The 19,321-nt window shown below is 42.1% G+C and overlaps 2 protein-coding genes across 2 annotated transcripts in view; both read left to right on the plus strand.

The window, feature by feature from the left end:
- Positions 1 to 3,707, plus strand: part of LOC108898039 (AT-rich interactive domain-containing protein 1B-like) — a 168,646-nt gene extending 164,939 nt beyond the window's left edge. Inside the window, 4 exon segments of the mRNA XM_051078138.1 lie at positions 173 to 303; positions 511 to 1,296; positions 1,298 to 1,318; positions 1,320 to 3,707. Coding sequence (XP_050934095.1) covers positions 173 to 303; positions 511 to 1,296; positions 1,298 to 1,318; positions 1,320 to 2,342 — 1,961 coding nt within the window. The 3' untranslated portion in view covers positions 2,343 to 3,707.
- A 4,901-nt stretch (positions 3,708 to 8,608) lies between these two features.
- Positions 8,609 to 19,321, plus strand: part of LOC108898044 (palmitoyltransferase ZDHHC14-like) — a 44,621-nt gene continuing 33,908 nt past the window's right edge. Inside the window, 2 exon segments of the mRNA XM_018697885.2 lie at positions 8,609 to 9,250; positions 9,899 to 10,193. Of these exon segments, the coding sequence (XP_018553401.1) occupies positions 9,952 to 10,193 (242 nt within the window). The 5' untranslated portion in view covers positions 8,609 to 9,250; positions 9,899 to 9,951.

Consider the following 19,321-nt stretch of genomic DNA (forward strand, 5'->3'; position numbering starts at 1 on the left):
TTTTCATTGTCTACAAAGCACATTTTTACCCTGCCTTAGCTCTATGGCTAATTTTCAGGTAGAACTAACACAGCATGAAGTAGATTTTACAAAATGAATTACAATCATCTACTCTGTCTGATCATCTTTTTTTGTTTCCTGATTCCAAAAAATCTCACTGTTTTAATCCCAGGAACGCCTGAGGCCTGGCGTGTCATGATGTCTCTGAAGTCTGGCCTGCTGGCAGAGAGCACATGGGCTCTAGACACTATCAACATCCTGCTGTACGATGACAGCACTGTGGCCTCCTTTAACCTCTCCCAGGTAAAACCAATTTGATGACTACAGCTCACTGCTGACTGACAGAAGAGATTCATTTAACTCACTGAAGCATACTGTGACAGCATGATGTACAGTGTGTGTCATTCTGTAGCCCAAAGTATTCAAGATATTATGATTATATGAAAAAAAGGTGATTAGAATTGTAAAAAAATCTCTGACACTGATGATATTTTTATTTTGTCTGACCAGTTGCCTGGATTCCTCGAGCTCATCGTGGAGTACTTCCGCCGTTGTCTGATCGAGATCTTTGGCATCCTGGAGGAGTTTGAGGTGGGGACTGTAGCTCATAAAAGCTGTCTAGATCCTGCTAATCAGAAAGAAGAACCCATCCCCGACCAGGAAAACGACTCTGATGTCCAGCCGGAGTCAGAGTCAGCCCCGGCAGTCGAGACGCAAGTGGAACGAGCAGTAGTCGTCACGGAGGAGGCTCCACCCGTCACTGCAGAGCCAGAGTCAGCTGTGGTGAACGGTGAGAAGGAGCAGTCCGAGGCGAGCGGAAAGAAGGAGGACAAAAATAAAGAGGACAGAGAGAAAGAGGAGAAAGAGGAAGAAGAAGAGAGTGAAAAAGGAGCAGAGAGTAAAAAGGAGTCTATGGAGCAGCCAGTTGCAGAGCTAGAGCCTAAACCTAAACAAGCCAGCAAGTACGACAAGCTCCCAATCAAGATCGTCCACAAAGAGGACCTGATTGAGGACATGACAGAGCACTTAGGTTACGTCACTGAATTCACCAGTGGGCTGCTACACTGGCAGGCTGGTGGAGGTGACTCCACCGCACACATTCAGACACACTTTGAACCCCATGACTCGCCACCTGACAGGGCGGACGAGAAGAAAGGGAAAGAAGACAAACAGGAGAACAAGATGGAGGATGGGAAGAAACAACCACTGAAACACATCACTGCCACTATTGATGATGTTTTGTGTGCTCGGGTCGACGCCCTCTCTTACGCCCACCCTGCACGCTCCTTGCCATCCTTACCCCTTCAGGGTGCACCCAGGACGGGGAGCAGGACCACATCACCTTGCTGGAGGACGAGCCGCGATGCCTGGACGAGGCTCCACTCTCCACAACCTCCCCCTGGCAGGACTCGTTGTCCAAGCGGTGCCTCTGTGTCTCCAACATCGTCCGGAGCCTGTCCTTCATCCCGGGGAACGACTCGGACATGTCGCGCCACCCGGCCCTGGTTCTTCTTCTGGGCAGGCTGCTCCTGCTGCGCCACCAACACCCGGAGAGGAACAGGTCGTCCCCTAGCTACCAGAGAGATGAACAACAGGAGCGGGGGCTGTCGAGTAGCAAAGAGGAGTGGTGGTGGGAGTGTCTGAGTCTGCTCAGGGAGAACGCCATGGTCACACTGGCTAACATCTCCGGCCAGCTGGATCTCTCCACCTATTCAGACACTATCTGCCTCCCCATCCTGGATGGCCTTCTCCACTGGATGGTGTGCCCCTCAGCTGAAGCCCAGGACCCCTTCCCATCAGCAGCGCCCCACTCCCAGCTCACGCCTCAGAGGCTGGTCCTGGAGTGCCTCTGCAAGCTGAGCATCCAGGACGGCAACGTCGACCTCCTGCTAGCTACGCCACCTTTCAGCCGGCAGGAGAAACTCTTCACTGTCTTGGTCCGTTACGTGGGTCAGAGGAAGGCGCAGGTGTACAGAGAGATGGCCGTGGCCGTCCTCTCCCATCTGGCACAAGGGGACCCCACAGCGGCACGTGCCATAGCCATGCAGAAGGGCAGCGTGGGTAATTTGGTAGGTTTCTTGGAGGATGGCGTTAGCATGGCGCAATACCAGCAGAACCCTCACAGCTTACTGCACATGGGGCATCCCCCTATGGACCCGCCGAGCATAAACATGATGTGCAGAGCTGCTAAAGGCCTGTTGGCCATGGCTAAAGTGGAGGAGAACAAGACAGAGTTTGTGCTGTACGAAAGCAGATTATTAGACATCTCCATTTCCTCTGTTCTCAGCACAGGAGTGGTGGCCATTGTTTGCCAAGTTCTCTTTCACTTAGGGAAATTATGACAGGAGGAGAGGCAGGACTTGCGCGACAGACCCTAAGGTGGACAAGATATTTCTGTGGTTTTCTATTTTTATTTATCAAAATGACAGAAAATGTTTGTTTTTTTAAAAGAAGTATCCACATAAACAAAATATCTATATATGTATAGCTTCTGGGCCCTGTTAAAAAAGTGGGTTTGGGATTTGAAAGCTCATTTTAATACAAATATTTAATACCTGCTGGTGTTGGATTGCTACATTTAATATTTTTGTTTGGCATTTGTTTTTGGTTTGTTTACTTTTTCAGCCAAAGCTGCCACCAGACGTTGGTGCTGAATTATGTGGTTCCTTTTGAGTCGACGAGTCGTTGAGATGTTTTTCAGTTTTATAAATGCTAATATACTCATCAACATTTTGTTAATGGAGAGTATTTATTTAAAATGTGACACTGTACAGTAGTTTGAACTTTTTTGCCAACAGTTGTGGGGGAAAAAAAACACTGACTTTTTAAAATGAAATGTATAATGTATGTCTCCATCGCTGGAAGATAAATTGTGCAATAGGACTAGAGCAAAGTTGTCCATTTTGAGAACATGCAGAAGATGTAAAATCTTTAAAGACACCTGCAGTGTGTGCTTTAGGCCATGAGGAGGCAGCATTGCACCAGCCAATCAACATGAGAGAAGCGCGTCTGTCAAAAGTGTCTAATTTATCAATCATAGCCTCAACGACTTTCACAGATGAACTTTGTGTTTCCTAAGCACTTGTGTTATGTCTGTATTTTTTCATCACTGTGTATATAAACCGTTGTACAATGGACGCACATGATTCTTTCAGTCTCGATCAAGCATAGCAAGAGATGGGACTTTCTGACTATTATAACAAATGCTTTTATTGTTGGTAAAATTTGTTATTGTTATTATACATATTTTGTTAATGGGGTCAAATATTTGAACATGGCAGATGTAACTGATGTTTCAATGTAAAAATTCCTGTATGCATTGTATTATAGCTGACAAAACAATCGCTTTGGTAATCAAACGTGGAAGTGCAAGGGTGAGAGGATATCTAGGCGAGGTTACGTAAGAAACCTGAACACATTTCTGTTTGTTACTGTCCTCCATTCATGTCAATGGGCATATTTTTGAATCTAGATAATGCTCTAAAAGAAAAGTCTGAAAAGATCCTTCAAAATGTCCTGAGAGCTCAATGTAAAATTTGCCTTTTTTCGTATGACTCCATGTCTCTCTTTTATTCAGTATACACATTTATACTCTGTGCTGCACATGTCACAAATAAATGTACGATGAACATCGTTAAGCACCGGAGACGTTGCATTATGTCCAGACAATCTTAGGCCAATAAAACAAACATCAACTGCTTACATGACCTGCCTTTTATTGATTTCACTCAGAATAATTTGATCACAGCCACAACCGATCCCTCGCTTTTTACAATTGTACACTGAAATCCTGCAACATGTAAGGGTCTAGAGGACACTTGATGAGAGGACCTGATTTTTATCATCCTGTTTTCTATCTGATCATAATATTTACTTGACTGCAAATACTTCAGCTTAAAGATAAAGCTGGCCGCTTTTCAGATGTCACTTCAGAAATCTCGCAGTTTTGAATTTCATCTTTAATAACCACTGGGGCGCGAACAGGTCAGCTGTGTTACTTTAACATATCATATACATCACTTCATTTTTAAGGGGTTGATCAAAACTGCTGAATTACACTCTTGAAATGAATATTTTAGAACACATTAACGACGCAGATGATAATACTAGCTCTTTCCCAGTTTACCACAGACTGTTTTGCATTTACATCTGATGTGCTAATAAAGATGGAGCCTTTAATGTATATGACAAAAAAGAAGAGCTATTGCAGCAACTCCATGACCATGTGTGCAATGTGAAACTTGGCAGCATTTCCACCCTTCAGTCACACTGTGAGACATAGAGCGAGTGACAGGAAGAGAGGCATAAAGAACATGCTGAACAGTACGGAAGGCAGATTTCAAAAGGAATGTAAATATGAATTGGTTAACCCATTTATAGGTCACATGATACCTCTATATACACGATGTGCTCGTGCTGTGGTCTGCGTCTTAACTGCAACAGTTTCATTACTGTTCTCATGGGACCCCAAATGAGACCATGAATTTTCCTGGTTTCGTCGTTAAGAAAGAGGTCAGTGATCTCTCCACCCTGCTCTCTGCACATAGAGTGATCAGTTCCCCTCACTCCTCACGTCTTCACACCTCACCTGCGCTCTAGATGGGAAGAAAATCACTGAAGTCAATAAGAAGAAATCTGGATTTTAAAGAAAGAGCTACAGTAGGAGCTATTGAAAAAAACATACGTACATACTGTGTCCCTGGAGTACATTCATTACACCTGATGTCACAAAATTGTTTATGATTTTTGATTTTTTTCTTTCATCTTTGGTTATGGCATATAATGGTATATTAACATATTTTATAACATACTTTCTCTGTATGTAGTTTTGTGTTGTCGAGTAGTGTTGTTCAAGGGTTTTTTGTGTTTGTTTGTCCCAAGTGGAACACCTGTTATTTATCCACTTCAGTGAATTTAATCATTTCAGAATGTTAACCAGAGGCATCCTCTTAAATCTATTATTCTTTTTTTTATTATGCTTGATTCAAAATTGCATGGTGAAATCCCACGACCAGATTATTTTTAGCCTTTGATAGCTGCAGCATTATTCACAATTTCAGAAATTCTGGCCATGCTACCTATCTCTTTGTTAAGAGTTTTCCTCATATCAAATCAAAGATAATGTTCTTATGATAAATGGATCGCACAACATCATCTCCAGTCCAGGTGCATTTTTATTTTTCTTATCTAAACTCAGTGCAGATGGCTGTTTGCCTGGGCTCACTGGTCTCTCATTTAATGACGGCATGCAAGTTGTTGCAAGTGTAAACACAGACATCAGGTAGTAGATGCTCTTAAAGTCAGACATAAACACAATAAAAATCCAACATGTGCGTGATGCAGTCTCTACCTTCTCTGTGCTGCTGTCTACTACACTGCTTCTGACTTGAGTACGTTTTCTAGCGTCAATTTCTTCAAAAGAAGAAGTGTGAAATAAGGACGCAACTGCTAACATCCCATTTTATTATCCGAGTTATCAGAGGTCACAGTCACTGTGGGTCACTCTGAGTGTGATAGCACCCGTTTCTCTTCATCACTTTATGTTTATTTCGTCTTTGAATGGAGTCTTCAGTTTCTTTTTCCCAGAATTGTTACTTCCGATTTAGCTGGAATTTGACGTCTTCCTCTCTCCCTTCCTTTGCCAGGGGAAATGTGGGCATAATGTCGAGTCCTATTTTAAGCCTGCCATTAATAATAGCATTCCTGAGGTTGACAACACAGGCAATAAACAGCCTCATCACAGGCTGCGTTTCAAAGAATGATTGTTAGCTGGCCTGCTTGGCTGCAGAGAGGCACCATCACTCATTTTCATCTTATTAAAATCTCACCGACACCTTAAAATTAATTACAGTGTGCCTGAGAGGTGGTTGACAGTTTGATTGATTCCTAACTAATGCCCCTGCGATGACTGACTGATGATTCATACGCTGTTAGGTACGTCTTGGCATCTCAACTGTAGCTGTATTGTTTTTATATGTAAGCACCTGCGCATTATAAACAGTAACTTAGCCCACATACCTCTTGAGTGTTTTCAATTTCGGCCTGTCATTTAGAGTTTGGAGGGAAAGTGGGCTGCTGTACTTTTTTGGTGATGGAGGATGCGTTTCACGTAGGCAGCCAACCACAGGAGAAAAACCTCCCACACTCCTGTGCCTCTGAGAAGCTGAGTCATCGAGCTCTGACGGAATGGATGTGGTGGCTGAGAGGAAGCCGGGTCCTTCATTGGCTACTGCTTGCCCTGGGTACCCCGCCCTGATGCCTCTCACTGCTAAACGTAGGTAGATGAATGAGTTTTGGGTAAAAAACAATAGAGACTACGCTGACCTTCCCAGTGATGTGTTACAATATATGTGTGGTAGCAGTGGTGTGAACTGTGTGTTTAGTAAGTCAGGCTGAAACCAATAATTGTGGCCACATTGAGCACATTGGCCTCTTGATGAGGCTTTGATCTCGCTATATTCTTTCATCCTGTCCAGCTTTCTAAATGAAACAATATTGCCTGGATGAGGCCTTGGCAGGATGTGATTCAGGCCCATGTTGTTCTTGGATCCGGACTCAAAGGCCCTATCATGTCCACCCGTTTCCCAACACAAACGCGGCCTCAGCCATATGTCATCGCGCTGCTTAACAAGCCCCATAGTTAAGGAATTAGTCCGGGGGGCTTACAGATCATTAGCAGCCATTGAAAACATCCACAGCTTTCCAACAGATTAAATGAAACATGTGCCACTTGATAGCTTCACATAGCTGCAGCAGCGGCAGCCTGATCATGCTCTCTGTCAGTTTGCAGATGCATGACACAGCTTCAACCGGGACAGCTTGTACAGTACTGCACATGACTGCCTTCTTAGAAATGCTGTATCATCAGCCCGCTCTGTGTATGAAGAAATGTAGCTTGTATGTGTGTGTGTGTGTGTGTGTGTGTGTGTGTCAGATGGGTGATGCTCCATTTCCAATCTGATAAAATCAATATGCCTTCATTCTTTCATCCTACTTACCTAAATGCACTGGCAAGACATTAAAGTACAGTGAGAATAATGTTTTCCCTCTTTACGTGACGTTTGAGTCTGAACAATTAAAGTCCTCTCACATAACATGAAATGCAGCCAGACTTCTTTTCAGAGAAAGTGGATAATTGTGCGGCTGTGGGAGTGAATGAGCTAAACCGCTCGGGTGACTTCAGAGCTCCATGAGGAGGCGTGTGTGTATGTGCCCGTGTGCTTGTGTGTGTGTGTGTGTGTGTGTGTGTGAGAATGTAGGTGTTAAAAGAGGAGGACAGATGACAGAGGAACTGTAGGCTGATGATGAAATCATCTGTACCAATTGGGCTGAACAGGAAATTGCATCATCAGTGAACTGTACTGTGTGAGGCGACATTGCTGAATGTCTGTTTTCAGTAGAAACACAGCTAATATGACTAATAGTTCCCCCATTTATTTAATGATTTACTGTCAAAATGGTTGTTTTGTCAGTCTCTACAGTAATTTTATGCGGCTCCCTGTACATAAAGTCTCTTTCCCTGGCCCTGTCCACTAGTCCCATGGGCATTTAACTGACATTACAACACACGTATGAGAAGCAGCTTTTCTTGGTTATGTGAACATTTTACAAATGTTAAATCTTCGTCATTCAAATATTTATGATACAGATAACATGGAGTGATGTTGAAGTCTTAGGCGGCCAACGGTTTTACAGTTTTACAGACATGGTTATATATGGTGAGAATCGCAGTACCGCAGTTGGCCACTGGGACAAAAGTTTCCAGTGATGCATTCAGGTCATATCAAGTTAGCATTCACCTCAACATCCAACTTGTAATTATGACTGGAATTGTCGAATTTTTCTAAAATCTCTGATATATCCTGCCTGGCACTAAAAAGTACAGTACAGTAAGTTATTTAAATGCTGAAAGTGGTATACTGAACAAAGCACGGATTTCTAATCTTCACATACTGAAGTCTGTTATTACAGTCTGTTCAAATGAAATGAACTTTGAATGATCTTTCTGACTTCCCCCAGTGGCTCCATTTCTATTTGTTCCTATTGAAGACATAAAACTTCTAAAGTGGGTCTTGATTATTTAATTATACTAATATTAACTTCCAAAGACAGCTGGGCACTGTAGTTCTTCACAAGTAGTAGTAGGAGGGTTAACTAGATGGTGACCTCATGGCCTTGGGATTGGGCCCTGACTATGAACCTGCCTGCCCATCAGAAAAGTTCTATTTTATTTAAAGCTATATTTTATTGTATATAGGCTTAGTATATATTTCTTGGGGATTACCTCTGGTGGTGCACTATTGAATATTTACTACACAGCACAGTCTATGTGGGATTCACTCAAAATAAACTACAATACTCATGCTCATTTTATGGTAATAAGGGAACATCAGGGTTTTTGTAAATGTTTGGAGGGGTTATGTTTATTCAGAATGAACAAAAGCCAATAACCATAGTTTTTGGCTTAAATCTAAAGGAACCTGTTCTTAACTTGCAGTGTACTCAAACTACTTCTACAGTGGACTCCAGTGTCACCCCCATGCCACTCTCTGGACACGCCCCTGCAAATGGGGACCTCCCCACGACAACCCCCTCCCCAAAACGGACGCCTGGAGGTCCGTGAACCACGGTTTGGGAACCTCCTTAACAGCCCGTCCTCCCCTTGCACCTCCTCAGTAGTGACTTCAGCCACAGTTGCAGGGGGGGAGGAGCAGGCTGGGAGGCTCTGCTCTGCTCCTGTGTTGATGTTTGTTGTTTGCGAGGGTGGCAGCGCCGTGTGTGGACGGGGACACGATGTGAGCAGAGGGTTGTCGACTGGCCTGCCTGCACGTTTCTTGAGGGAATGCTGCAACTTTTTCCAAAAACACGGCGGAATGGGGCAGATTTTCAGCTGATTATTCGCCCGTTGTTGCTATGAGATACTTGGACAAATGGCTGTAAGGTCTTGCTTGGTTTGTGTTGTGCGCAAACACTCGTAGTGGGGTTTTTTCCCTTGGAGCAGCGGCCAGTCAGGATGCTGGAGCTCGTCTGAGAGCACCCCGCCGTGTGGTCTTTCTCTGGATTTCCCTTCCCTTTTTAAACCAAGTTCTTTCTCAGCGACGAGCGGCCAATTTCAAACTCATTTTTTTACCCATTAAACTTAGCAAAATGGTGTTCTTCGCTTTGTCCTCGGCTCGTAACAAACCTGGGTAACGAAAGGAGTAGCTACGTGACAACACCCCAACACGACGACCAGCGTTACTTTCCTTCGGTAAGGCAGCGTTTCAACTGTCGCCTCGGCAGGCAGAGCAGACAAACACAGCCGGGATGTGAAGCCTCGGTGTCTGTAGTGTTTTTACGTGGTTGACAGCGCAGCTGAAGAGCACGCTCAAAACCTTCATTTTAGCTCCTCTTGAGTGGGAGAGTTGAAAGTAAAACAGCCCGGTCAAAGCATATAGTTGTGTGGATGAAGTGGGTGGCCAGCGAGCTAGCCCTTAATTGTACAAGTTGGCCAACGTGCTAACATTAACTTACCAGTCATCTCATCAACTTGCTAGCCGTGTTAGCCTTAGCAACATTTAAGATTCAGTTACTGTGTGATGCTAACCAGATTGCTTGCTAACAAAGGCGCTATTTACGTTACGCTATGGTATGTGTGCACAGCCAGTGAAGTTATTTGCCAAGTTAGCTAACGTAAGATTAGCCAAACCTGCTGTACCGCCTTTAGCTTTGTCGAAGTCACTTTAGGTTAGATATGTCTTTGGAAAACTACACGGATGTATTAATAACAGGAAGTGTGTCTTGCACTTTTCACAAACTTTTTTTTCTCCCCCACTTTGTATCCACCCCAGGTATTTGTCTAAAAATTGACGAACTTAGTCTGTCTGATTAACTGAACTGGTGTTTATTTTCTTCACAGAGGCGCATCTGCCCCGGGATTTATTCAGCTGTGGAGACTTTAAGCAGCAATTGATGCATCTCGGGGTGTCTGAGTCCATGAGAGAGTGCGAGTATAGCCAGATCAGCACTCGCAGCTCCACACCAATGGAGACCCCTTACAAGAAAAGGACCCCAAAGAAGAGGAAGTGGGAGTCCTTCCCAGGTCGGAATAAATTTTACTGCGATGGGAGGATTATGATGGCCAAGCAGACAGGGGTTTTCTACCTCACCCTTGTTCTTATTCTAGTGACTTGTGGACTTTTCTTCACCTTTGAGTAAGTATTGTTGAAATATGCTCACTCTTTTTGTGCTCCCATCTGCTATTTTCTTTAGGACTTTGACATTGTGGATTAGGGATTTCATTTCATGGGCTCAGCTGTCAGAGAAAAAGTTTAGATATAGGTCAGTTATGTCACCGACATCACTCTGGAGTCGGTGTGTTTCATATGATCTCAGGGTTCAGGGAGATGTCAGTACAAACTGGTTAGGGATTAGACAGAGGCATCTCTGTTTTAAGGAAGTATAGAAAATATCATTCTTGAGTAGAGGCGGTGTGTTTTGCCACAGGCTGTTGCTGATGGAAACTGCTGTGGTACCTTTGAAAAGGTGTGGGTTTCCTGTCCTGATTTGTTTATGGGTTACACTGTATATGCCCTTGCCTGTTGCCTGATGTAGTCACCTTAAAAAATCCCACTGTATTAAAATAATTTTTTTTTCCTCAGCAATTCACTAATTGCTTATGGAGTAGACCCTACAGTGTCTGTCTGCCCATGTGTGCCACATGCACTCTCTTAACCACAGTCCCACTGTCCCCAAAGGGGTCCTCTGTCTTTCTCCCACTAGAAGAACAACCTGTAATCAACAGACACCTTCTCCACACTGTCCCATCCAGCCCCAGCTCTTCACCTCATCCTGGATATCCTAAATTGGCCCACTGTGACCAAAATGCGCGCTACAGCATGTAAACTAAAACCCTGACTGGAGTGTGCTGCAGGAGAACGCATTGTCTTTCTCCTTGTTAGTCCTGAGTAATCACTACGATATATATCATCTCAGACACTCCATCTATACTAGATAACAATCCTGCTCCATCATGAAATTTGTTGCTCAATCAGACAGTCTTTATCAGGGTAAAGTGCTTCAGAGCCAGAGAGAGCTTAATAGGCAAAATATGTGCAGTGGTTGATGGCTGCTGCTCAGTATCTGCACTGTAAAGATAGTCCATGCTTAATGATATACATTCATAGGCCACTTATTAGGTGCACATGTACAGTCTAATGCAATCCAAAACAACAGTTCTGCAATGGATTCTACTTTTATAAAGTGTATACTTTATCAGTTTTTGTTTAAATTGTCAAAAAAGGTGGACTTGTGTAGTCCAGTACCACAACACCACCTGCTATCACCAAAAGTAGAATTCATGGCGCAGCTGTTGCAATGGACTCTATTAGATTAAACAAGTGAAGCTAATATAGTGGCCACTGAGTGTAGGAATGTCTGTGATTGGTATGGCACATGACAAAACTTATTGAGACTTATTGTAATGTATACTATAATTTCATTTTTTGAGATATGTGTTGGGCAGTGCTAAACCAATTTGTCAGTTGATTTGTTAAATTAATTCATCAACAAAAAACTATTTAATCAACAATCTTTGATAGTCAACTAATCATTTTATTCAGTTACAAAATCAACATTTTTTCCTGTTTTATAGACCAAATGTTTAATTGATTATTTGAAAACTTATTGTTAGGCCAGTCAAGAATGAAAGTAACAGTTTGTTGCATCTGTAATCTTTGGCTAAAAAGGTGTTTAGGGGTCAGTTTCATAAATAAAAAGTGTTGCCATGTCCTGTTCCAAACCACTGCCAGTTAGCTTTTTTGCGTATGTGAAGTCCTTCATAGACGCAATGCCACACATCTATCAGCAGTGACCTCTGGACCACTTCATCTTTCAATGCACTGTCACCTCAGCAGAGATACAGACATAACCCATGACCAAAGGGCAGACTGCTGGAGAGAGGGCATTCAGGCTTAAACCTCCAAGCCTCTTTATTATGGAACAGTTGATAAAAATACTGCAATGGGTGGGAAACGTATGGCAGTGTCCATTTGAAGCTGGTTGTTCCCCAGCACCCACACAGAGGATGCCAGATGCTTCCTGATGATACCTCTCCCCCCTCTCAGATCGCTTCATTTCCTACACCGCGACCAGTCAATGGAGCTGGGCCCAGCACACTGTCCTCTGTTTGTTGTGACTACAGGGGACATTTTTCAGGAACACCATGCAGCCACAAAGCCACTTTTCAGCTTAGCACTGTCCACCCTGCTCAGCTGTCCATGCCCCCAAGCAGACTGAGTCCTCCTGACTTTCGTCTCTCACACTGCCCCCCGCCCTACTCCCATCAGCTGAAAGGAGACATTTATTGGACAGGGCGATAGTCAGCAGACCTGCACATTGGCTTCTGTTGTCATTAACTGTAATGCATTTCGATTAGGTGTGTTTTTCTAACCCCACTTGCCAGTTGTCAGCATAGTGGAGAACAGCTCCTCATTCAGTTTGTAAGGGCTTCTTCTGTCTGTCTTTTCAATTGCCTCTGTATCCTATTATGGTATTTTGAATTAGGCTGTGGTATGATCACACCTGGTCTGTATCTGTCTGTGGAGTCCAGAAAGAGTCAACAGATGGTGAGTGTTTAGGGATGGAGACATGCACAGAACATTTAGCAAAGACCTTTCTACTTCTCCATATTTCTCTCTGCTTGTTTTCTTTCTCTCTGTCTGAGGGGTGCTCAGCCATGCACAATAAACCCTGTTAGTGACCGGCAGACTTTGGTCTGTTTATTATTCTGTTGCCGGCTCCCTCCAGACGTCCATGTGTGCTGTTGTTGCACATGTTGCCTTCTCTCCCTTATGCCTCGTAAAAGTTCACTCAGGCAGATGTTTGAAGCGGTGTTGTGTTACGCTGTTTTGTTTGATGTGAAAATTGATTTCAAAAACTACAGTTCAGGGCCAAGAGATGGCTAGACACTTTAGTAGTATTTTTATGTGGAGAAAATTGTAAGATGTAGAGCACCAGTTATCAGGTCCTATGCTGTGACATTAAGCGGTGAATAGTGGTTAGTTGTTTTTGTTGATTATTGAAAGACCTTTATAGTGCTCAGACAAAATGACTGTATTTATATAATCGTTTTATCAAAAGCGCTTTATGAATTCTCATTCACCCATTTAAACACATGCTCACATACTGAGCTAGTGAGGTAGGCACTGGCCTGATTGTTGAGAACAATTTGAGGCTCAGTGTCTTGCCCGATAACACAGATATGGAGATCGAAATGCCAGTCACTGGTTACTATGGATGACCCCCTCCGCCTCCTGAGCCATTGTCGAATCAATTAGTCTGTCAACAGAAAATTTGTGACTATTTTGATCCTGCGATATTTTCTAAGCAAATAAGCCAAACAGCCTCTCAAATGTGGGGATTTGCAAATTTTCTTTGTCATATACGACCGTAAACAGAATATCTTTGGTTTTGGACTGATGGTTGGATTAAATAAGAAATCTGTAGAGGCCACATTGGGCTGAAAAACTTTAATAGGCATTTTATGTAAAACTGTAGTGATGATGGATTTATTGAGTTAAAAATTTTATTTATCAAGAGTATATCACAAATTTCCAGCACATAATGCTGGTATCACCTTCCTGTGAGACAGGTGATACCCATGCTTTTCAGTGGTTAGATGTGTCTAATTTCCATACATTTGGATTAATTACTCTGTTTTACTGTGAGCAGCTGTAAACTGTTGCTCACACCTGTCGAGTGTTTTTCATACAACAGGAAGTGTATAGGGTGGTTGTTTCCTTGATAACATATTGGATGTTTGAGTTCATTCAAACTCTGTTTGTTGCCTGCGTCTCTTTAGCTACCATTCCTCTTTTACTGTTGTTTCTTGTAATATTAGTAATATTTCTTGCAAAACTGAACTGCAAAATTTTAATCATACAGAGATGACGGTACAGAATAGATCACTCTGTTATGAGATCAGGGCAGCACATTTATTTGATATAGGTATGTGTAGGCTACAGCCCATTTCAGTGATAGAAGAATGGGTTCAGCTTTGATTTAAGTGTCCTGCACATTTAGTCACATCTAATTTATGTCCTTCAGTAAAGCCTGCAACCATTTTATTTGTGGTGCTTGTTGGGAGCAGTACACTGCATGGGAGTGTGTGCTGCCTGACGGGTTTAATTTAGGGGGAAAATTCTTGCTGTCTGCACAGAAAATGCTCAGGAACTAGTCACATTTACCTGCCAAAATCAAGCTTTCTGCTCTAAAATATTTGGAGATAATGTTTACTCTTCACATCATGTTCTTTAAACAATCGCTTTTTGTCCTGCTTGCTAGCAGTTTTAAGTATTACCGCAGTTAATCGGAAGTTGCATCAAAATTTTTGATAAAAACCACTGCAATGTCAGCCATTTTTGGCCAGAATGATCATGACAAAACTGATTTATTGGAAGTTTTCTAACCCACTTTTTGACTGTCACAGAGATTGTAATCCTGGTTTTCAATTCAAGAAAAAATTGATCCACTTTGGCAGGTGGTTAGCCACAGTGATCCTATCTTAAATATCATCAGATGGTTTTAGCATAAAAAAACATGCAAACTTGTATTCACTTACATGGAAATCTCAGAGAAACCTGATTAGTAATTCACTTGAAATGTGAAGTGTTTTGATTACTATGTAGTTCTTCAAGTGCATCCTCTTTTAAGTTAGGGTGTATTGGGTAGTTACTTTTTTGCTTTCTATTCGCACCCATTTTGCCACTGCATAATCCCAATCTGCATTTGTCTGCATTCTGCACTGGTCATGATTTTGACAGGACAGAGAGAGAGGTTGTCTGAATGTGGGTGTATTTGGCCAGCATGCTATCACCCCTTCATAAACCTCTTTAAGAATGTGATTAAGATCATCATAAAAGCTCAGCAGTTTTTGAAAGAGTGATTAAGCTTTGCTGTCAAATAAGGGAGGCAAGGTAAAGGTTGGCTATAGGCATAGTAGTCACTGAGTTTTATTCATGTATTTTACTTGCACCTAAAATGGTAAAAACAGAACACACAAAGAAAAATAGGGGGGAAAAAAATCCACAACCTAGTGTTGGCAGGAATTTGTTAAAAACGCAGGAAAGGAAGAAAAAAAACAGAAGACCAATTACGGCTTATTAAATGGCCCCTCTAATGTCAGAGCTTACAACTCTGAGGAAACATTAAGAGAGAGAATTACTGCATACGGATAGACTCAAAAACTGTAAAGTCTACAGACTCTAAGGCACCGAACAGTGGGAAACAGTGAAAGAACTCAGTCATATTGTGCAGTGGCACAAGACTGGCCCGAGGTCTCTTTTATCTACTGTCATGTAAATCATCCCACAAACTGATGTCTAGTCTGGTGATATATTATCTCCTGATCTCTTATCTCCATCTGCACAAGCAGGTAATCCTGGTAGCTCGGATGCTTTAGAAGTTGTTGAAAAAAGCCCCCAGCTCAGATATTGTAATGGAACAACACCAGTTGACGTCAATACCTTCATTTTTGTCCACAGGTTTAATAAAGTGGCCCATTAAGAACACCATGACTGGATAAGTAGGCTGAGGTCAAGCTCCTTGGACATGGTCTTAGGTCATCTTTTCTTGTGAATAGAAAGAAAACCCTGTAACCCCATGAAATGCTACTGGCATTGTAGGTCTGCTGCATTCAGAGACTACTATAGCTCTCAGGAGCCCCTGAAGCATGCCATCTTTTGACTGTCCTGTTGTTACAAACTTGATTCAGTGAAATTATTACCCTTTCCTTCTTGTACTGTTAGTTCAGCACATTACTCCAGAAGAATAGCAAGTGGGCTTTGCTGCATGCTTGGGCAAAATAATAAGTCAGCTTTTGGAGTGTCATAAGGCAAACTATTGCGAAAGAGTCTTTGTCCACATAATTTGAACAGTCACACCCATGGTAGACATGGTTTCCCAAGACAAGGAAAGCATTCCTCTCAAGCCAAGCTGTCACATATTTACGATTTGAAGCACAGTACCATTCGTGATTTAGTCTCACTGGTTTACATTTAACTGAATAGAAGCTGTTACACATAAGGACAACATAAGAGCGTGAAATGCTCTGATTTTTGCTACAGTGGACTCTAAGCAAGAGGAATGGACATACCATACCTGACTGAAAATTGTGTATAAATATCAGCAAGCCAGATCTAGGTCATTTTTGAAGGGAATATGTTTTGGATGTGACTTAAATTCCTCACAGAACGTTCTGGCAGAGACTTTATTGTCACTGTCTGTTTTGCTGTAGAAGCAAGAGTCAGATCTGTCACCTAGGCTCACTGAGACCAGGAATCATGTGCAGCTGTTTGCTTTTTTCCTAGTGTGATTCCTCTCCCTGACTAGCTCCAAGCCCTCAATCGACCCTGCACCCTCCGTTTGTCACACAGCTCTCCTGTTCTAATACATCCACTCCCTGTGCCAGGGGTAACTGAGTGAACGACATATGTTGGATGGAAGGTTATGCTGGCAAATTTTGGAGGCTTCTCACATGTATACAGGACCACTGCAGTTTTCTGAGACTGAGATGTGCACTACTGACATCTGTCTGAAAGGTGGAAGGAAATTATGATTCAATGGAGTAGTCTGAGCGAAAGTGTAACCATTTGCAAAAGCATGTCATGTTCAGTTGTTTGATTGACAAATGACTTAGCCCACAGCTAAGAGGAGGTTCATGTTCTGCCCTTGCCTGTCATCTAAAGCAATCAAAATGTAATAAAAGGCAAAGCTGACAAAGCCTAGTGTCCATGTAGCCCAGATGAGTAATGAGACATCAGAATGAAAGGCCACAAAGCCAAGTTCTTCAGATGCATTTTAACACAACGTTAAGCACATTTTAAACATATTCACGTAGTTGGTACTGCATCAGTGTTGAGTAATATCTCTGGGTAAACTCCTCTCAAGCAAGCATTGAGGAGAATTACAGGAGCAGATACTGTGCGTGTTGGAGGATGGATGATCTTTGTTTGACAGTCTTTTTTTTTGAAGATCACAGCAAATTGATTTCCTTCAGAGCTGTATGGCTGAAGAACAAAGTAAAATGAGGGTGCGGTTTATCTCAGGTGCCACTGAAAGGACAGTCAGTGAACAGTGCCGAGTGAAGCGAGCCGTCACATGGTTGCATCAAGCGGAGATGAAAGTCCCCCAAGCTTAACTCCCAGCTGAGTTTTGAAAAACTGGTTGGCACCATAAGAGGATTTAGTGGGAAATGTGATAACGGTAATCTGGATTGGATTATTGTTGAGATTAGCGCACCCTTTGGGAGGCAAATGAATTGGGAAACCTCGGGAGACCCTTTTGAGGTAGAAAGATTTACCTTTGGTATTCTGTAGAAGTAATGAACATGTCCTACTGTTGCACAGAGGACATTTGCTGAATTATGATACCAGTATTTACCAGGATGGCAATAATGGCAGATTTTATGTGAGGTTATTGGTTTGTCAGTATGTTAAATATGTACCAGATAATATGAATTTAGATATTTATATAGTTTGTTCTGATTTATGAACAAACGGAAAACTGGAATGAAAAATACATTTTTTCTGCTTAGGATAGTATAGAAAACATGACAACTTGGTTGATCTATGCTAAAATCAAATGCATAGAATTATAACAACACTCTGGGTTCACAGGAGACCTGAACTTAAGAGACCTGATTGATTTAATGCTCTTATAGATAGATTTCATGAGATGGTTCCCATACTAAACATTGATTGACTTCTGCTGTGCTTTCTCCATGTCCTGTTTGAGAACTGCAGTGCTTCCTTTTCAGAGTGAGGCTTAATGTTTAAGTTGGCTTCAACAACCTGAGTCTAAATTAGCATCTCTAAACTGTCTTTGGGATGTTTGACCCTTGGGTTTACTAAAATAGCAAAGTTTTGAGTGTTTTGTTTGTCTGGGTGTGTTACGGAAAGAGAGTAAAGTTCATATGCTTTTATTGGATTGTGCGTGGATTAACTTGAATGTTTTAAGTTGGTCTGCATTTTTCTTAATTTTCAAAGCTTACACATGTTTGTTTAAATTGACTAATCTGTGATTGACAATTTTCTGTTTATTTGGTACATTTGGTCAAAGCTACAGTAAATGTAGAGGCAGGTCATAGGAAATGGTCTACTGGTTGTAGATTTGGCATGACAAGTTAAAATCAATCCCAAACACCTTTCCATATGCAGCAATGTAGCTGCAGCATAGATGAATAATATGAGAGTTAGGGCTGAATGATTTGGGAAAAAAAATCTAATTGTGATTTTTCTGTCAGATATTGCAACTTGCAATATAATTTTGAAAGTCAAGCTTCAGTCCAGGATTCACTATATAAATGTAAAACATGTGATGGAGCATTACCGTTTAAGAGATCATTGAAATATTAACTGCTCTGTGTACTAATCCAAAGATAAGAACCAAAACATACAAATCCAAAATGTATTTATTCTAACAATAAATGGTACATAACATACATATAATGAACCATAGAACACTTCTCACAAACAGTAGCACTATGTTCACTTGCCTTCTTTGTAGTAATGCACAAATGCTGATACACTGAGGGGGAATGACAGGAGACTGACAGGCACACAGAGAGCAGGTAGAGACAGACACAGGTGATTAAAACTCCATGGGATTTGGCCTGGTAGAAAATACAAAATACAAATACAAACCTAACTTAATGTGAGATAGTTCATTCACTCTCTCTCCTTCTCAGCTCAATATTTTACAACTTTATAATATCAGCTGCAATAATTTTCCCATGGTGGGCTGCTGCTACATAATATAAATAGCAAAAACACTGCAGACAAAGTTGGCATCTTGGTCACAGCTCAGTTATCTCTCTTGCCGGCCTGTTGACACAGTCAGCGGCTTTTAACTCGTCATAACACTGGTAGTTTCCACTTTAGCTGTGTCCATTCTCGTGACTAGCATACAGCTCTCACCTGACACCGGAGCAGAAAGAATCGGAGCAACTCACACTGCCTGCGTCGTTCTGTCGCTCTGTAGCTCTGTTGCTCTGTTGCTCTGCCCTCTATTTTCATCAAGTTTCTAACTCCACAGTTAGTTCTGTGGTTTGGTCATTTTAAGACAAGATTTGTTTGTAAAGTTTAAAGTCTGTTGCTCTGTTGCTCCTCCAGTGCTCTGTGTGTGAACTGTGAAGCAGCTTTAAAAAAAGTATAAAGACGTGTCCACTGACTCTGTTGTAAAAATAATTGCAGTCTTTGCATTTTGCAAATCGCATTAGTTCAAATTGTGATTGTGGTTCAATTTTGATAAATCGTTCAGCCCTAATGACAGTGTGTATCATTTT

Source organism: Lates calcarifer, linkage group LG19 (assembly GCF_001640805.2).
Source record: "Lates calcarifer isolate ASB-BC8 linkage group LG19, TLL_Latcal_v3, whole genome shotgun sequence".
In the NCBI taxonomy this organism is placed as follows: Eukaryota; Metazoa; Chordata; class Actinopteri; family Centropomidae; genus Lates; species Lates calcarifer.